The 17,431-nt window shown below is 33.9% G+C and overlaps 5 protein-coding genes across 18 annotated transcripts in view; 2 read left to right on the plus strand and 3 right to left on the minus strand.

Moving 5' to 3' along the window:
* Positions 1–6,049, plus strand: part of LOC126751793 (microtubule-associated protein Jupiter) — a 224,408-nt gene extending 218,359 nt beyond the window's left edge. For 5 of the 11 annotated variants that reach the window (XM_050462537.1, XM_050462370.1, XM_050462621.1 and 2 more), the window contains 3 exons: positions 757–1,017; positions 2,680–2,697; positions 2,857–4,465. In XM_050462537.1, coding sequence (XP_050318494.1) covers positions 757–1,017; positions 2,680–2,697; positions 2,857–3,401 — 824 coding nt within the window. In that variant the 3' untranslated portion in view covers positions 3,402–4,465. Of the gene's footprint in view, positions 1–756; positions 1,018–2,679; positions 2,698–2,856 lie in introns of all 11 variants that reach the window. The other 6 variants (XM_050462784.1, XM_050463028.1, XM_050462864.1 and 3 more) reach the window with 2 other exon arrangements.
* A 4,412-nt stretch (positions 6,050–10,461) lies between these two features.
* On the minus strand, positions 10,462–11,433 carry LOC126753103 (D-aminoacyl-tRNA deacylase). 3 transcript variants are annotated; one of them, XM_050464390.1, is made up of 5 exons: positions 11,297–11,433; positions 11,157–11,247; positions 10,868–11,103; positions 10,634–10,801; positions 10,462–10,572 (listed from the first exon to the last, which is right to left on the minus strand). In XM_050464390.1, the coding sequence occupies exons 1-4, from the start codon at positions 11,349–11,351 to the stop codon at positions 10,635–10,637; spliced, it is 549 nt and encodes a 182-aa protein (XP_050320347.1). In that variant the 5' UTR covers positions 11,352–11,433; the 3' UTR covers positions 10,462–10,572; position 10,634. The 3 variants fall into 3 exon arrangements, with proteins under 3 accessions (XP_050320347.1, XP_050320428.1, XP_050320259.1); XM_050464471.1 differs by lacking the exon at positions 10,462–10,572 and having other exon boundaries at positions 10,610–10,801; positions 11,309–11,433; XM_050464302.1 differs by lacking the exon at positions 10,462–10,572 and having other exon boundaries at positions 10,610–10,801.
* A 576-nt stretch (positions 11,434–12,009) lies between these two features.
* LOC126751305 (protein arginine N-methyltransferase 1) lies at positions 12,010–17,400 on the plus strand. Of its 2 annotated transcripts, none has more exons than XM_050461591.1 (5): positions 12,010–12,033; positions 15,557–15,913; positions 16,001–16,317; positions 16,378–16,565; positions 16,630–17,400. In XM_050461591.1, exons 2-5 carry the CDS (start codon positions 15,559–15,561, stop codon positions 17,321–17,323), a joined length of 1,554 nt encoding a protein of 517 aa, XP_050317548.1. In that variant the 5' UTR covers positions 12,010–12,033; positions 15,557–15,558; the 3' UTR covers positions 17,324–17,400. The 2 variants fall into 2 exon arrangements, with proteins under 2 accessions (XP_050317548.1, XP_050317467.1); XM_050461510.1 differs by lacking the exon at positions 12,010–12,033 and adding an exon at positions 15,383–15,479.
* Positions 12,052–13,493, minus strand: LOC126752553 (uncharacterized). Its single transcript, XM_050463493.1, has 5 exons — positions 13,177–13,493; positions 12,923–13,108; positions 12,776–12,860; positions 12,539–12,694; positions 12,052–12,413 (listed from the first exon to the last, which is right to left on the minus strand). The coding sequence occupies exons 1-5, from the start codon at positions 13,410–13,412 to the stop codon at positions 12,282–12,284; spliced, it is 795 nt and encodes a 264-aa protein (XP_050319450.1). The 5' UTR covers positions 13,413–13,493; the 3' UTR covers positions 12,052–12,281.
* Positions 14,251–15,078, minus strand: LOC126753266 (28S ribosomal protein S10, mitochondrial). The gene is made up of 3 exons (XM_050464602.1): positions 14,971–15,078; positions 14,640–14,911; positions 14,251–14,576 (listed from the first exon to the last, which is right to left on the minus strand). Exons 1-3 carry the CDS (start codon positions 14,977–14,979, stop codon positions 14,321–14,323), a joined length of 537 nt encoding a protein of 178 aa, XP_050320559.1. The 5' UTR covers positions 14,980–15,078; the 3' UTR covers positions 14,251–14,320.
* Positions 17,401–17,431: the final 31 nt, after the last annotated feature.

Below are 17,431 nucleotides of genomic sequence, written 5' to 3' on the forward strand. Positions count from 1 at the left end.
CTTTGTAACGTATGCTCTCCGAGTGATAGACTAATTTTCATTTTTCAGGTTAAAATAAAAAAAAAAATTGTATTTTTTTTTGCAATAATAAGCAATTTAACCACAATGTTAGAAGTTGCTGCTTGCTAGTTATTAAAGTAAAAATACCCTGGCTACCATTAGTATTATATTTGATATTGAGGCTCATCGCAATGCTAGTGTAAAGTAATTTTATGAGATTTTAAATTTACCTATGAATTATGCGTCTCTAATGACCTCACAGTTTAGACAACACCCGCACTCCCTCCGTTATGTGACACAACAATAAGTAATTTCTAGTCACAGCTGCCGCTAAAATAAAATAAAAAATGTTTATGTACATACCATACACATATTTATGCAATAATCGTGTTATAATATATTTTTATATAACCTAAATAATGTATACAAATAATCATAATCTTACAATAAAAATTATATTGTAAAATATTGTGAATCACTTTAACTTCCTTTTTTTTTAACCTTTTATAAATTTATATGTTACATACATACTTACTTATCCTACTACTTACTTACATACATATCTACATATTACATACAAACAATTTCATTATAAAACATTATATTACCAACAATCTTGCATATTTGATCTAATTTCTCATTTTGTTTGTTTTTCCCCCACACACTTCGTGTCATGGACTTCGTTTGTACACACACACAAATGCAACGTAAAAAAACAAACGAACACTTCCAATTTTTTTTTTTTTCAACACGCAGGTGATCAGCCACGTCGCGGACAACAGAAAGTTGATTCTTATCAGCGTCTTTTCGGCGAACCAGAACGTCCAAACACTCCTGCCAGGAATCACATGAAGAGCAGCATTCCATTTGGTTCAAATACTGAGGCCGCCCAAGAATTGTTGGCTAACGGTAATGGTCATCACAGCAATGGCAAAGGTGGTTCAGTCTCTACTTCGACATCGTCCTCGGTATCGTCGTCCACTGAAAATTTGAAGATGAACGGTGTCTCAAAATTAGGTGAGCAAATGAGTAGATTATTAATCTAAAGTATATGTAGTAAATTTATTTTTAATATTCTAAATTTAGTCAAAGTGTGTAATAATAACGTTTTCCGCAATGGTTACTAAGTTAGGACAAGTTTACGCTTCAGTAGGTTTTTGTAAACTTTAATAAGAATAACATACATACCTATTAATATAGCAATAGCTCAGATGTTAGTTTGACAATACTTTTATACTCTTGATTTCAAATATTATTTGTAGTATAATGTTATAATAAGAATATGTGTCATGTTATATTTAGAATCCCGATTGAATGGGATTTCACGATGACTGCCTATTACCCTAGATATTCTAGGGCTTACGATTTGTGCATTCTGGCCATGGTAAAGCAGCAGTTTTCACAAATATTTAAAAATTCGAATCTAAGTTATACAATTAACAAACTCATATTCATACAGCTAACAGTCGAAAAAGTACATATTATGGCCTCATGCTCCAACGTAGCACTTGAAAACACTGGAGACATGTCTTCCGTCTATCACAACAAGATCGATCTGGTTGGTATCTTTTTGATCTAGAGAGTAATTTGTTGAATTTTTCTATGCTGGAATTTAGTACTATACATAAACATGTTTCATCATGGAGGTTTACCCACCGTGGTGCCAAAGATACCTTTTTTGCCCATCCTGGCGTTAAGTCGCCAAGCACGATTTTGACATCGTGGCGGGGCAGCTCTCATAGGTGCACTCTAAGCGCTCATAGAAAACATTATTCGTTACATAGTCATTCCCTTTCGGCTAGATGTTCATCCACCGGAATGATTGCCAAGACTCGGCGACGGAGTTTCTCGCCCACCACGAATCCCACACCGAATTTGCGTCCTTTATATGACAACTCTAATAAATGCCCAACTCGTTTCAGTCCTTGCACTTCGCACTTTTTGGACGGCTATTATGTCAGCCCTTACTCTTACGAAGACATCAACCAGCTGGACAGCAACACCTTTCCAATTTATAGACCGGACACTCCAGTTGCATGCACTTAAATCGTAATTCTTAATATGTTTGTAGTGATCGCCATGAAAAAGAGAGTCTCTCACCCGAGGCTATTGTGTCCTTTTCATTGTTTTTTTTTTTTTTTACTGGACGAGTCCCAAACCCAGCGCACAACTCTGGGGAGAGATGATTCGCCTTCTCACTTTAACTCGCCTACAAACGGATGTGTTTTTTCTACCCAGAGGATACTTGCTCTAAGACCGACCATTTCTGGCCGCTCCCAAGTGAATGGCGCTCAGAGAACTTTGCTCACTTGAGTGAACTTCTACACATGCAATGTTTTATACGTGGTTTAATTTGTACGTACACTGCCTACACAGAACTTCACTCACAAACATTTTAGAAACCTTGGTTTTCAACTCATAAGCCAAATAAAAGTTCAAAGCTATCAAATATTTTGTTTTGAAAAGTCATAAAATCATATTATTTTGTTTGTCATTAATTACAGATTTTACAAAATAAAATACAAATATTTTACAATACATATTGTGCATATATTTTTAAATATAAATAGCTAAAAGAACATTTAAGAAAAGAATCATTTTTGATTTGTTTGTCCTTCGTCCATTTTTGCACGCCGCATTTATTGTCGAACGCACTTAACACTCACTCTCAACAATCAGTCTTCCGCAAAATGAGCAGTAAGTAGACGTATTTTCTTTTATTTCCTCAGTTACCAGAAATTCAAAAGCTCAATGGGTTTTATTAATATTATAAATATCCCTTTACGCCACCTGCACTTCCTGACATACATACAATCCACTCAAAATCCGATCAACCAACATCACCCATTCAAACAGAAGCCGATGAAGCATGTCCACCACTCCCTGTACCGGAATCAAGTTCGCCACCCAGTTCCAATACGCCACAATTAAGCATAGATTTACCATGCGAGCCTAAAGCGTCTGAACAAACCGCCAGCAGTGATTTGTCCGCACGTTCTCGTGTAACTGTAAAAGACACCAATCTATCAGCACGTTCTAAATTAAGTGAACATCCACAAGCCACATCACGTTCAAAAGTCCCGACCACAGATCATGCTCAACGTTTCAGTTCAGCGTCAAAGCATAGCAATATGGGCGCTGGCGATGTCGCTTCACAAACGCGTCGTGAAATTGGCACAAATTCAGACAATCCACATTCGTTTGCGAAAATGCAACCCGGCAAAGAAGGTCGCCAAGAAGTGCTGGAACCGTGTGACAACCGCGTACCACCAGCGCCAACGCCACGCAATCCGATTACCGGTTTGGGATTGGGCGAAGATGGTGTTGGAGGCATAAAACCGAAAAAACCAAAGGATCGTAGAGGTTCGCGTGACTGGGAAATAATTTCTGAACGCTTTTAGCGGCAAAGTTATTTAGGGCATTTAAAAAGTAGAAAGTTAAAGTAATAACAATAAGAACTTGAAGATTGAGTGTTTAGATTTTTACGATAATAAATTATCTTTACAAATAGAAAGATGTACCAGATAAGGTTGAAAATGTGGAGGTAAAACATTTCTGGTTACGAGTATGAGTACATCTTAACAAATGTAATTTTGCAATTACAAAGGAAGTCTAATCGTCGTATTCTCGTATATTTCGAAAAGCCTCACATAGTAACTATCTCGACACCCCTCATATTCAAAGTATGATCCAAGCAGTGAATAACCAATTTTTTATAACTGTAGAAAGTCACTCTTCAACTCGGAAAATGTTCTACGGATCATTTTGAACAATTTTTTCTAATAAACTATGGGTCAAAAACTGAGATAGTGATTTTCAAAGCGAATTTTAGCTTTTAGGGATTTTAAACATTTTTGAGATATTCAAATGTAATTTAATGCACAGGGGTATTTAGATATTGTGCTGATTTGTCTGAGTCATACAGATCGGACAACAATAACATATGTATGTATATCTTCCAAGCAACCGATTATTCAGTTTTTTAATTGCCCGATATGCTACCTGCGCACCATTATGCAGAATTATCCTCTAATATATACTTAAAAAAGATAACGAAAGTACAAAAAAAAATCGGACAACTATAACATACATATATCTCCCACACAACCGATATCTCTAGTGTACGTAGAGAGTTTAGAGGAATTAAATTGGTACTTTCTATTTTTATGACACTTCATTTTATGCAAAGTACCGTAATGAATACCTAGTAATGCTAATTTAATGTAATTACTTTTTTTCCTTGATACCTCCAGTACTTCCCAATACTTTGATAAGTACTGCTTAATTTAATACTATATAGTATAATAGTTATGAGAAAGTCGTTAATTTAAATTTAAATAATTATAATTTACATATTTTCTAATATATTTGCATTTTTATTTACATTTAGATGGTAATCCCGTCACCGGTGAGGGTTACAAGCCCAGCAATTCTTTCAACAATGCGGTGCCCACCCTGAATGGTGCCAATCAGGTCATCAATAAGAATCGCATTCCACCAGGTGGATTCTCCTCAGGCCTCTGGTAAATCAAGTTTTTATCGCCTGTGTATTGTTCGTTCCGTGTTTGGGGAAAAATCAACAACAGAGAAGCGAGGGTCTGAGATGAAGTGATGAAACCGAAAAAAGATAATAAAAGAGCAAATATATTACACACACACACAACCAACACAAAAATAAAAAATCATAAAAATAACTAACTGATCATCAGCAAATCACATAATGATAACAACAGCCGTTGAAGGAATAAAATGTCCTTCACTTTTTTTTTAAAGCAAGAATGAAATGAATGTATGGATGGGTGGAGAGTTGCGGTGGATATTCATATATTACTAACCGAGTAGGGAGAAAACATTTTAAGAGCAAAAATTTACATATAATAAAAGTAGTTTGAAGACGATAAAGAATTGAAGAGAATGCAAAATAACTAGTATTTAAGCTAATCAAGCAGTAAATAAAAAAAAATATACATGCATACACACTATTACACACACACAACAAGTGTTATACAGCGAAAAGTAGTAATACAAACATAATTTATTTGAAAATTCGTGGTCCCAAAACCTGCTACGAAAGAAACTGGCTGGCTGTCAATTGACGATTCGAACATGAAATGCAAACAAAATAAAGCAGCAACAACAAATCAATACAAATTACATGCAAATGATTATGAAGTAAAATTAACAGCAATATTTGAGCAAAATTGCATAGATGTGGTTAATACGGACAGCAATTACACTACAAGTAACAAATGTGCATAGCAAAATTGAGATTTATGCACTCGAGCATAAAATCTATAATTTTCCAAAACTAAAAAGCGAGAAAACATACAAACCTGCATGGCATTTGGCAATTTTCGTACGAACAACCGCACAACCAACACCACCACCACCCCCACTATCAGCAAAGTCAGCATTATCATCAAATTGCAATTATAAATTCAAGCTTTTGAAATTATTCGAAGCTTTTGCAATTCACCATTATCATGTCGCATACATTTCCATTTGCATCACCTGAATACACACACACAACCTTAGCGTGTACGAAAAGTGCTCAACAACGAACTGCAGCTCTTACCAACAACTCAACGAACTTAAAAAACGACGACGTCGGCTTAGACGATTAACAGATGTTGCTTTAGAAATTAGAAACAAAAAACCTAAAAACCCCCAAAAACATAAATATTTGCTCAATCAAAGCTGCAGTTTGTCCGTCGAAAAACATATAAAAATTACAACAACAACAACAGTTCAAACGCATACGTCTCTTAGCAGTATCTTAAAAATACGATTTTAGCGCGCCAGCACAACACTTGGCGCGTAGATTTTGTAATTTCCAGCCGAAGTGTATCGCCCTTCTAAATATCTACCAAAAAGAAAGTGCGAAAGGCACAAAACCAAACATAACCAAATCCACCCGCATCCAACATCATTCACAACAATATTGATGAACTGAAGAATAATAAGCTAGAACAACAACAATGAATTATAAAATATTAATCACTACATCGTAATTAAAAAAACAAACAAAAAATCGTAAAAAAAAACAAAATGATGTAATAAAACATCATTCATACCATCACACATACATACATGCATTCATATAACCACTAGCATTCATTTCTACGATACTTGAAATCACACATACATACATAATTAATTAAACATTAAAATGCCTATAATTTGCATTCATTTATTTTAAATCATAATTATAATTATGTTCTCCTAATATATATATTTTATATCTATATAAACGATACATCTACATATAAACAAACAAAATTTAAAAGAAAAATATATACATATTACAATGTACGCTAGTATAACTTGTAACGATTTCTTATTTTGTCGAAACTCTAAAATTGCATTTCTTTAATACATATAGTTTTTTCAAAATTATTTATACTACGCAAATTTTTTAAAGCATGTTAAAATATACAGTTAGATACTCTTTTCAACACATCTTCAAACAAACATACATATATACACATATAGTTGTATAACTAATTGTAATAAATTAATAATGAAATGAGTTAAAAATAACATACCATTTATAAACATTAAACATACGTATAATATACACACATACACATACACACGAAAATTACATTAAAACAAAACGCATTTGTAAAAAATTGTAAACAAAATTTGTTTAATAAATTTCGTATATTGAAAAATTCACTTAAAATAAAACCATTTGTTGTTGTTAATAATGAGATTAATGAGGTAAGTTATGCTGCAACATAAATTCACCGATATTTTGCAGCTAATTGATTGAAAATATGGTATATTCGAAAAATTCAGAAAATTGATAATTAAATTTAACGAGTAGGGAAGGCCTAAGATCGGGTGTAGCCGAATATTTCATACTCTTGCAGCATGCAAGAATCATAGCCGTGGAAATACGTGCAGGTGTTGGCAAACTTCTTATTAAAAACGTTGCGAAAATATTCAACATGAATGAATTGCAATTTAATTTGTCCAATTCAATTTAATTTGTTTAATAACTATATTTTACTTCCCGCCAGCGAAAATTTTATTCAAATCACCCTCAAATCCGATATTTGTTATATAAACTCAACAGAAGAGGCTAAATTTAATATTATCAATTGAGCTGCAAAACAATATTATGCTATTGACCATACTATATATACGGTATGGGCACAACCGAAAGTTTGAAAATCTATATAGGAAATAGGTGTATTATGGACTCGTTTTGATCAGCTTTCGGCATTATTATGTACTATTAATAGACCCAGATGCTCTCCGAGCTTCATTAAGGTATCTCACATACCGTCAACAACATACAAGGAGTAAAGTCGACCGGATGTTGAAAGACGCATCGTTAAAATAAAAACAATAATTAAGATAACTAAATTATAAAGTCAGCCGGAAGTTCGAAAATTATTCTATTATGTACATACATATATGTGGGCTAAGGGAAATATTGACCCAATTCAATAAATTTTTAACATACAGACATACTATTATCACACATTGAATGATATTTTTGGCAAAAAGTCAGCATTTACAGGATTTTGAAGCTTGAATAGTTTTCGTTCGATTTGGACAGTTTTTAGTCATAAGGTGGAGCATCTCAAAGGCGCAATATGTGCAAAGCTTTATCCAAATATATTTATTGATACAACTTCAATGGTTTGGGAGATATACAGTGGTCCGATTATGACCATATACGAATATATAGTATATATATGTCAATTTTTACTCAAGCTACAACTTGGACGGACAGACGGACATCCGAATTTGAACTTGACTTGTCATTCTGATCATTTATATATATAACTTTATATCTAACTCGATTAGTTTAAGATGATACAAACAACATTTAACAACAGTTAGGTGAACGAAACAAGTATATTCTGTAGCAACATGCTGCAAGAGTATAAAAAATTAAACTTGTCACAAAAAAAACCGGCGTATTGTAAATGGGGAGAATCGGACCACTGCCACACTTTCAAAATGCAATTCGAAAATATTTGATGTTACAACTCCCCATATTAAGATACAAATTTGGCGCAATAGTTGGCGATAAAGCGCGTAGTTATTTTTTACAATTCACTATCTGATTTTTCTGAAACTAAAACGCATTGGTTCAATGGATTGATGATTGAAGTCGTTTGTGAAAATCATTCATGGATCAAAATTAAAAACTAAAACTAATCGTAAATCAAATTCTCCATTTTAAAGCTATTTCTTCTGCAAATCAGTTTATATATATATAAGGTTTCCATTTTTAAATGCAAAATCCATTATACTGTTGTAGTGACTGATCAAATAATTTCAACAAAATTTGGTGCGTAACATTACCCAACATTCTTATGTTCTTCTTCTTCTTGATTTCCTCTGCTTCCCCCGGCGGGAATGGACCAGCTGCGTCGAATCTCAATCTTTCGATATTAAAAATGTTCGTTCCCATATTAAGTACAAATCAGTAATTGCCATTGGCTAACGCGCATGGACCATAAATTTTCGCATTTTCTCTCGAAAACTCGCAACGTCGACCAATCTATCCGTTGTTGACATCTCAATAAAAACTAAATATAGCATTAAATTATCGAGCTCTTATTTATGGGTTTTGTTCGTCGAGAGAGGACTTAATGCCTACTCAGTCCAGTTAGAGTTATTTTTTATGGATTTCTAGGCTTCTCCTTGGTGGTGTTTAAGCTGGTTCCACGGCGTCTTTCCTTATGCGCTACAACTTCAAAGTTATGACTGTCATTTGCCAAATCGCTAAAATGTTTGATGACATTAGGATGATTTTTCGCAAACTTTTTTTGCAACAGTCATAACCGATTCTCTTTTCTTAAAATCCCAAATTTTTTTCTTGTCCAGCCAGAATACGGGATTTGAGTGATTGATGATATCTTTTGTTTTAACATCGAGAACGCCAGCTTACTGAAAAAGTGACGAACGTCAAGTGAATATGTCATTTATTTTTCGGATTAGGTATAACGGCTCGGTATCTAACATTTTTCTGACATTAAAAATACCAAACAACATGTGCAATAAATGCAGCTCCTTTTCGTGCTATCGAAAGCAGCGACGACCAGATTTTTGTCGATTCTTCAGGAGATTTATTTTATGAATATTTTAGTAAGTTAATTTGTTTTGAATTTTTAGCCTAATAAAAGCAGAATAAACGATAAGGTCAAATCAATAAAACATCGTAATGCCTATGCATGATTTTATCTTTCACACAATAGGCAGAACCTTGTCCGAATGCTTTATTTTGAGAGGCTAATCCACGGAGTTGGGGCAGAAGTCAGGTCCTTTTTCATTGAAGGCATAGCACCTTAAATTCGAAAGCTTTTGATTAAGAGGTGTTGTCGATGCTCCACGTTGGTCCGATTTGACCATATACCGAATATATGTTTGAATAGCTCGGCCGGCAATTGTCGGACACACCATCCGAATTTGTTGACCATCAGGCGGGCAATTGCTATTCGAACTTCTATCAACTCGGGTAATGATGATACGTCAGGGTGAACCAAACGTATCGATTGGGTTGTCAAAAAGTCTTGGGTTCTTTTCCTGGTGTTGGCATAGCATACTTAAATTCAATCGTTCAGCAAAAAAGTGTTCCCTCCATATTTTACAAAGAAGTGCTGCATGGGCAACACTATCATTTGGGGGTTCTTTTAAGTCAAATTATAGCGTCGCAAACATGGAAAAAGTTCAAGGCGGGCATATTTTATTACTACTACGATAAAGGCAACGTCTGTCCATCGCCAGCGATTATCAAGGTTCTCGACCCTGATACATTTCCATTTGCCATTCAGCAGGCAAAGATGTGTTTCAACGTTTTTCAACTCTGGGCATCAGTGACTCGATCATGGGCACGCCCGAAGTGGTCGAAACCTCGTAAAATCGTTGCGAGAGACCGAGCATAGTCGCAGCCTATCAAGTTTTCTCTCCAAGAGCTGGGCAAGAGTCTCGTCAAAAATGCATTTCTTCAACTTTCAATAAAAAAAGTTCAATAAAAATACGTTTCAAGAGCTGTTTTTGACAACCCATTATATAGAACATGCTGTCCCAGTGTTCTAAACTTGTTGAAAAAACCGGCGTATTGAAATGCAGTTATTCGAAAAATAAGAAAATGTCCAACTATCCCTGATACAAATCAGAGCTTCTGAACGAGGGGCGTCAGAAGCTTCCTTGAAAAGTGAGCGCGCGTAGAAAATCGGCGACAATAGATTTAACATGCGCATATCTTAACCACTCGAACTAATCACTTGTTTTGGTGGCGCGGTTACCTCATCCGACAGTTTGAAATCGGATGATAATACCTCATATAAAGAGCGATAAGTGACTAAATATATACGGTAGAAGATGAAGCAAAATCCTATATGTCTATCACAACATGATTCTTATGTTATGTTATGAAAAAAAAAACTTCCATCTGATTATTTGACTTGGACAGTGTATAATTCAAGAGTCAATGACGTTATCGAAATAAAACTTTGCATACAACATGAATTTAAAGTATGTGATCTCAAACTTTTCAACTCCCCAGTTACTGAATGTGAGTACCCCAGTGGCCATGCCTAATTTGTTCTGTAAAAAATAGTAATCAATTTGCAAATGCAAAATATTTCCCAAATAAATGTTTAGAAACTTTATTTATCGATGTCCGTTGATTCAGATGGTTTCACTTCATTACAATTATTCACTTTTGTCTGAGAATCTTTAATAACTTTACTTTCTTCCACGGGTGATTCCAATTCAACAGTAACAGGACCATCATTTTGAATGTGAACTTGCATGTAAGCACCAAATTTACCATCTGCAATTGGTAAAAATAATTGTCTTATTTACATATATACATAAGTACAAACTAAAGCGCACAAACCTTTAACTTTCGCCCCATCATAATCCTTACCCAAACGTTTAAGAAATGAGTTATATAACTTTTGGGCCGCATCACCTTGCATAGCTAAATGGAAATCAGGTTTATTTCCTTTAAGCCGATGATAGAGTGTAAATTGCGAAACACACAATATTTCTAATTGTTCATCTTTGACGCTTTTCTGCCAACGTTTACCCGCCGTGTCTTCGAATAAACGTAAAGCAAGCAGTTTGCGTGAACTATAATTATCAAGTTTTATTAAATAAATTTAAACGGTACAGAACAGACTTACATATATTCCACATCCTTTTCTGTGTCTGAATGTGTTATACCTACGAGCACGCAAAGACCACGTCCAATGGAACTAATAAGCTCGTCGCCAACTGAAATGCTGTATCATTTGGAAGCCATTATAATATATTACATATATACCATTATGTGTACCAGTAACTTTTGCGGCAGAAACCCTTTGTATTATCGCCTTCATTAATAATCTGTTTTTTTAATAACAAAAAATTTATAAAATTCAAATGCTCCGGAATTGAATGCACGTCCAACAGCTGATATTTGCTTACACCAAAGCAGCTGATTCTAATTAATTTTCATGTCATATGTACAGTGCGAAGTAGGAATGACGTTTCTACCATTGTTAAGTGCTAGTTACAGGAACAGCATAAATCTATATCCGGTAGAAAATTTATATATGTCAACTAAAATACTTATTTAATTTGCTTAATAATGCATAAGTTGATAATTAATATACATGTATTAGCTTCTTGAGATAGCGACATTATTGGCATACAACTTTTCATGCATTTTTTTCATTGGAATGGGAAGTTGTTGGGGTTCAGTGTGCTTGTTCAAATCTAAAGGCATAATTATAAATAAACTGTTTTCCTTTAATGCCGGCTACTTGGCGAACAAATACAACCACTTAGTTCATTCCTAAAAACTTTTCATAAATATGCCAACTATTGGCATATGCCGCTGCAATAAAAACCACTAATAATATATAAAATTCTCGTAAATAAATATGTTTCTACAACAACAACGTCTGTATCGTAAGTAAATACATTTAAACGTTCGCAAAATTTCAACATTTTTAATCTTTTCGAAATAATTTCTATTTGTTTGCAAATATTTTATAGATGCATACACGTGAATTAACGGTAGGTGGTCAAAATTGGTAATAAAAATGTTTATTGAACTATAAAATAATAAAAGTTCCATTAAGAATATCGTTCACTTATAATCTAATCACCGTTTTATATTTTCGGATTTATAAAGATTATTGTACTAATCTAAATTAGATTAAGAAATGCGCACAATGTTGCATATTGTGAGTTGCATAGCGGAATTTATGACCAAGCTTTTGTTTGCTATTTCAGTCTTGTCAAGTTTTTTTTTTTATAATAGCTTAATTTAAGTTAATGTCATATTTGCAATCACCAGGGGGTCCACTACCAAATATAGGTTCTCCCTCACCGCTACCACCAATTATCTTTAAAATATCAGCTAGAGTGTATTGACCAATAAAAGTATTAATGCGCTATAAATGAAAATGGAACGTTATCGTTAAAGGCATATACCCTTATCAATTCATATACTAATATACATATGTAATATAATAATATATATATTATATACATATATACATATGTATGTAAATATTACCTCTTGTATATATTGCTCTGAAAAGTCCTTTTCATCAATCCAAAGATCCCCCAATAGTTCCAAGCCTAGTTCGTTGACTAAAGCATGAAAAAAATCATTTATTCGTTCCTCCTCGAGCAAATTTTCGAAGTCCATATATATTTCACCTACTGTGACCTACGCAGCAATTTTTTAATATGTGCATATAAAGAATGAAACAATTATAAAAATATTAAATTAAAATATAAAACAATTTACCGTAATACTCAAATTTCTTATGCTAAGGAATTTTCCGATGCCCAAATTAAATGATATTTGCAGGTTTAAGTGTCTTATATGTGCTCTAGTAATAAAAAGAAATCAAAGTTATGTAAACCTTACAATTAAAATATTATATCTACTTACTGTGCATTACCATCACCGCTCAAATTCAATATATAGGCCAAAGATCCTTTGGCAGTGTAAATGGATTTAAACTCTGTCATTGGTAAAGTGATATCAATTATTGATTTTCTTATTGTAGAAATACGTAAGTCTATATCAAAATCAGATAATCCTGTCAGGTTGAAATCAGTGACAGAGCCTGTGAAACTGCAATTATTTTGTATGAGCAAATCAGTAAAGTATAATAGTATAAAATTCACAAACAATGTTCTTACTCTACTAAGTATTTGTTATTAATTTCTGTTTCCACATGGTGGATTTGAAAAGGATCCAAGGCTGGCAATCCTAACTGTGGAATAGGATGACACATGCGAACACGTAATTGTTCCAAAAAGTTCAAAATAGTATCTTCATACAAACACTCAGCCTTCCGAATGGTTTGCAACAATACAGCAATTGCCAATAATTTAACCTGGCTTAAACGACTAGCAGGCGTTTTTGAGAATCTCATTTTGATTGTTAGTATAGAATATGTTTTTTTTATAAAGTTTACTGAATCCTTCTTGCAGCTAACGTCTTACCGCCTGCAATAACTAAATCGCTACTGATCATCACAAACTTCAGTATATGTATTGAAGTTATTTCGAAAACTCATATAAAATACATTATCAAATTTATGTAAATACAAACAAAAACATACCTCTGAGATAAGCCGACTTTATCAATAGAGTTGAATTTTTCTCTACCGCTCTTTATTAACAATATGTATTTAATTAAATTAGTTCTGTACTAGTTCACAAGTAACTGATTTTAAACTGTACCAAGTCTCCCACTCCCTTCTCCATTCTTCCTACAAAAGCAGCTATTTATGTATTTGACAAAAAAACAACGTTAAATTTGGCTATAATACCCTTCATAGGCGCATTATAAGGGCGCACTATAAGGGTATAAAATACATGCTATTATAGTCCGACTTTATCAAGATGTTCGGAGATTGTGGAGATGGCTGCCGAATTTCTTTCTGTTCTGTTGTTCCGACAAATGTGAAAAGCGTGAAAAGTTGAGGAAAGAATGCACCTAAGTATATAAAGACGGACATTAATAAATCGACTCAGCCCGACTCGCTGATCATTTATATATGTATATTACTTAACAGTATCTCCAATGCTTCCTTTTGTGTGTTACAAAATAGTGGGGAGCTTAATATATGTACCCTGTTTAGAAAATAATTAAGGTTAAGCTCTAATAGCAACGTGATGAACCACAGAGATTTCTCTATTAGATCTAATATTAAACACCGTAAATATTTTGTTTGTTCTTACAATATATGCAAAATATAACTAACGGAATAAGAGCTCATTATATATTATATTTTGTAAACAAAGTTTAAATAACTAAAACAATTCGAATTCGAATACATTAAACTTCACTTGGTGGCTCCCTCAAATGCTCAGGAATTTCTTGTAGTTCAGTTTTAGTTGCATTTAAAGCAACACCTTCAGGTAAATTGCGTTCAATGTACTCGAGAAAAGTATCTAATGTTGAACCCGTCATTTTGTGAAAATTCATGTAACGGAAGTAGGTGCGCACTTCATATTGTACACGATGTTTCTTATAAATGTGCACTGATTTTAGTAGAGTCAAACGATCGTGATGTGCCTTACGCTCAGCCCAACTGAAAATATTGGCAAGTAAAAAAGAAAATATATGAAGTAAAATTGCATGTTACTATGCGCACCTTTTGCCTACTTCAATATTTAAGTGGTTCGCCGCCGTCGTTGCAAACCAGGCATAACTTTTGAGCACTGCTGGATCAACTCCACGTAACTCAATTTCTAATTTACTAAATAGTTTATCTTTCTCGACGGCAACTTCATTAATAGCAGGAGTTGTACTATTTTCAACGGGCTCCGCACTGCTGCCAGCGGTTTCTGTGCTATACAGCACCGATGTAATACGAGGCAGTGATAAGCCAACAGAGACACGCTCCAATAACAAACTGCGTACCGCCTGTAAGGGTTGAAAAGCTATTATTTATTATTTTATTTTAATTATTTTTATATGTTCACCGATATCATGATTCCAAAATATTTTAGTTTGTTTTGGAAAGAGCGGAAGAGGTTATGTAAGCCAATCAGCTGGGAATATTTTATTTTTTTATATTTTGGGTTAGCACTTGCTTGTTCATAAATACTTGTTCACACTTCGCTATTATTTTAAGTAAAGCATTTACCTTTAAACTAAACTATCAAAATTTTATATCTGACGTAACATGTATTTAGTGGTTAGGACAAAAACAAAATAGATTTAGAATATTTAAATAATTTTTTATGCCGACAAAATCAAAAAATGTTCAATGTTAGAAAAACCGAATTGAACAAATTAAAACAAAAATTAGACCGTAATTTTACTGTTTACCATTTAAAAAATAATAACAATTTATTAATAAAAAATAAATTTCATTCGGGGTAAATTTATTTAATCATCTACATAAGAAGTTGGCAACTACTGCTTTAGTGCACACCCGTGTTCGCAGCACGTGCAATTGTTTTGTTTTTGAATACTACGATGGATCAAGGTAGCTACAATTTAAAGATGTTTATACACAAATATTTAAAATATTAGACCAATGTTACATTTACACTTTCAAATTAGATATGCCTGAGCTTGTTGATGAGGAGCACAAAAATGTTTGTACCAATGGAGATAGTTGTAGCGATGATGACGATTTCAGCGAAGCTGATATGGAGATGGAAGCAGTCCACTGTTTATTTTGTGAACAGCAATTAAATTGTGTAGAAATAGGCTTGGAACATTTAAAGAAAGATCACGGCATTGATTTCCAAAAATTAAAAAGTAAATTCCATATGGATCAGTATGCGTTTATTAAGTTGATAAACTGTATACGTTGCGAGAATGTACCGGCAAAACAAATTCTAGCAGCCGATATAGCATTTTGGAATGATGAAAAATATTTAAAACCTCAAGAGTACGAAGCTTGGCTAAGTTATGGTAATTATTAATAATACATTATATTGCTTAATATATACATATATATACTATATATATAGTACTAAAATGTATATTTCACCTCTAAAGATTATGATGACATGCCTGAGGTGTCTGTGATAGGTAACGAGAGCGCTACCGCAAACGAAAAAAAATTATTATCTACAATAAAATCTTTACAAGAAAAGGTTAAAGAACAAGATATTTTGCTCGAACAAGCAAGAGAGGACATGGCAAAAATGCGTGTAAGTTTTCAACGACTACTGGATAAGGAAACAGCACCAACAACGAATGAGCGAATTAGAAAATTAAAATCACCCAATTCAGTTGCAGGCGTTTCATTGGAAGCTGATAGCAGTTATTTCAGTAGCTACGCACATTTCGGCATACACCATGAAATGTTGTCCGTAAGTGAAAAAAGTGCCTGTTCTTAATTAGCTTTTATTGACGAATTCTTATATTTGAAGGATGTAGTTCGCACGACAAGTTATCGCGATGCATTATTATTGAATAAAGAATTTGTTAATGGCAAGGATGTGCTTGATGTTGGCTGCGGCACCTCAGTACTCTCCATTTTCGCATCGCAGGCCGGAGCAAAATGTGTCGTTGGTATAGATAACTCCGATATTATATATAGTGCAATGGATATTGTGAAGTAAGACATTTGCTTAAGATCCCTATTACAACATACTTATATGTATCTCATTTATTTCCTTTAGGCGAAATAATATTAACAACGTTACATTGGTTAAGGGACGCTTGGAGGACACAAATCTACCACAGGAAAAATTCGACATTATAATATCAGAGTGGATGGGATATTTCCTGCTATTTGAAGGAATGTTGGACAGTGTAATTTATGCGCGTGATACACACCTAAAACCGGGAGGTATACTGCTTCCAAATCGTTGTACAATGAGCATTGCTGGCTATGGCAGTGAGTCGCTCTACAAAGATCACGTGACATATTGGGACGATGTGTACGGTCTAAATATGTCAAATATGCGCAAAGAGGTACTACATGAACCACTCATCGATGTGGTGGATGCCCAACATATTCTCACTGAACCAAATATGGTAGCTGACTTGAATCTACTGAAAGTCGATTTGAATTATTCAAACTTCACCTATTCGTTCAATCTCAAATGTATCAAGAGTGGCGAATTATCTGCGTTTGTGGGCTACTTTGACACCTATTTCGACCTTCCGGTGCCGGTGATGTTTAGCACCTCAGCGGAAAGTAAACCCACGCATTGGAAACAAGTTGTATTCTTTCTAGAGAAAACGCAAAAAATAGCAGTTGGAGATATTGTCAAAGGCAACATTGTGTGTCGCCGAAGTCGGAATAGCGCTCGTTCACTGGACATAACAATTGAAGCATTTGGAAATAAATGCACTTACTATTTAGATTAATCTCTTAAGCAAGAATGTTGAAAACATCTGTATATTTCCAATTAAAAAAAAAAATAAATTTTGAATGACATCTGAAATCCCCAACCTCCATTTAATTTTCGTAACCCA

This window comes from Bactrocera neohumeralis, chromosome 2 (genome assembly GCF_024586455.1).
Source record: "Bactrocera neohumeralis isolate Rockhampton chromosome 2, APGP_CSIRO_Bneo_wtdbg2-racon-allhic-juicebox.fasta_v2, whole genome shotgun sequence".
NCBI classification, from domain to species: Eukaryota; Metazoa; Arthropoda; class Insecta; order Diptera; family Tephritidae; genus Bactrocera; species Bactrocera neohumeralis.

Excerpts from the sequence above, each read along its gene's own strand:
- LOC126752553 (XM_050463493.1), bottom strand. The coding sequence starts at position 13,412 with ATGAGATTCTCAAAAACGCCTGCTAGTCGTTTAAGCCAGGTTAAATTA. Across the intron at positions 12,861-12,922 it reads AGCGGTGATGGTAATGCACA|AGCACATATAAGACACTTAA; the intron begins GTAAGTAGATAT and ends TTTTATTACTAG. Across the intron at positions 12,695-12,775 it reads TAAGAAATTTGAGTATTACG|GTCACAGTAGGTGAAATATA; the intron begins GTAAATTGTTTT and ends ATTGCTGCGTAG.
- LOC126751305 (XM_050461510.1), top strand. Across the intron at positions 16,318-16,377 it reads TACACCATGAAATGTTGTCC|GATGTAGTTCGCACGACAAG; the intron begins GTAAGTGAAAAA and ends TTATATTTGAAG. Across the intron at positions 16,566-16,629 it reads AGTGCAATGGATATTGTGAA|GCGAAATAATATTAACAACG; the intron begins GTAAGACATTTG and ends TATTTCCTTTAG.
- LOC126753103 (XM_050464390.1), bottom strand. The coding sequence starts at position 11,351 with ATGAAGGCGATAATACAAAGGGTTTCTGCCGCAAAAGTTACTGGTACA. Across the intron at positions 11,104-11,156 it reads GAAAAGGATGTGGAATATAT|TTCACGCAAACTGCTTGCTT; the intron begins GTAAGTCTGTTC and ends TGATAATTATAG. Across the intron at positions 10,802-10,867 it reads TGATGGGGCGAAAGTTAAAG|ATGGTAAATTTGGTGCTTAC; the intron begins GTTTGTGCGCTT and ends TACCAATTGCAG.
- LOC126753266 (XM_050464602.1), bottom strand. Across the intron at positions 14,577-14,639 it reads AATATTGAAGTAGGCAAAAG|TTGGGCTGAGCGTAAGGCAC; the intron begins GTGCGCATAGTA and ends CAATATTTTCAG.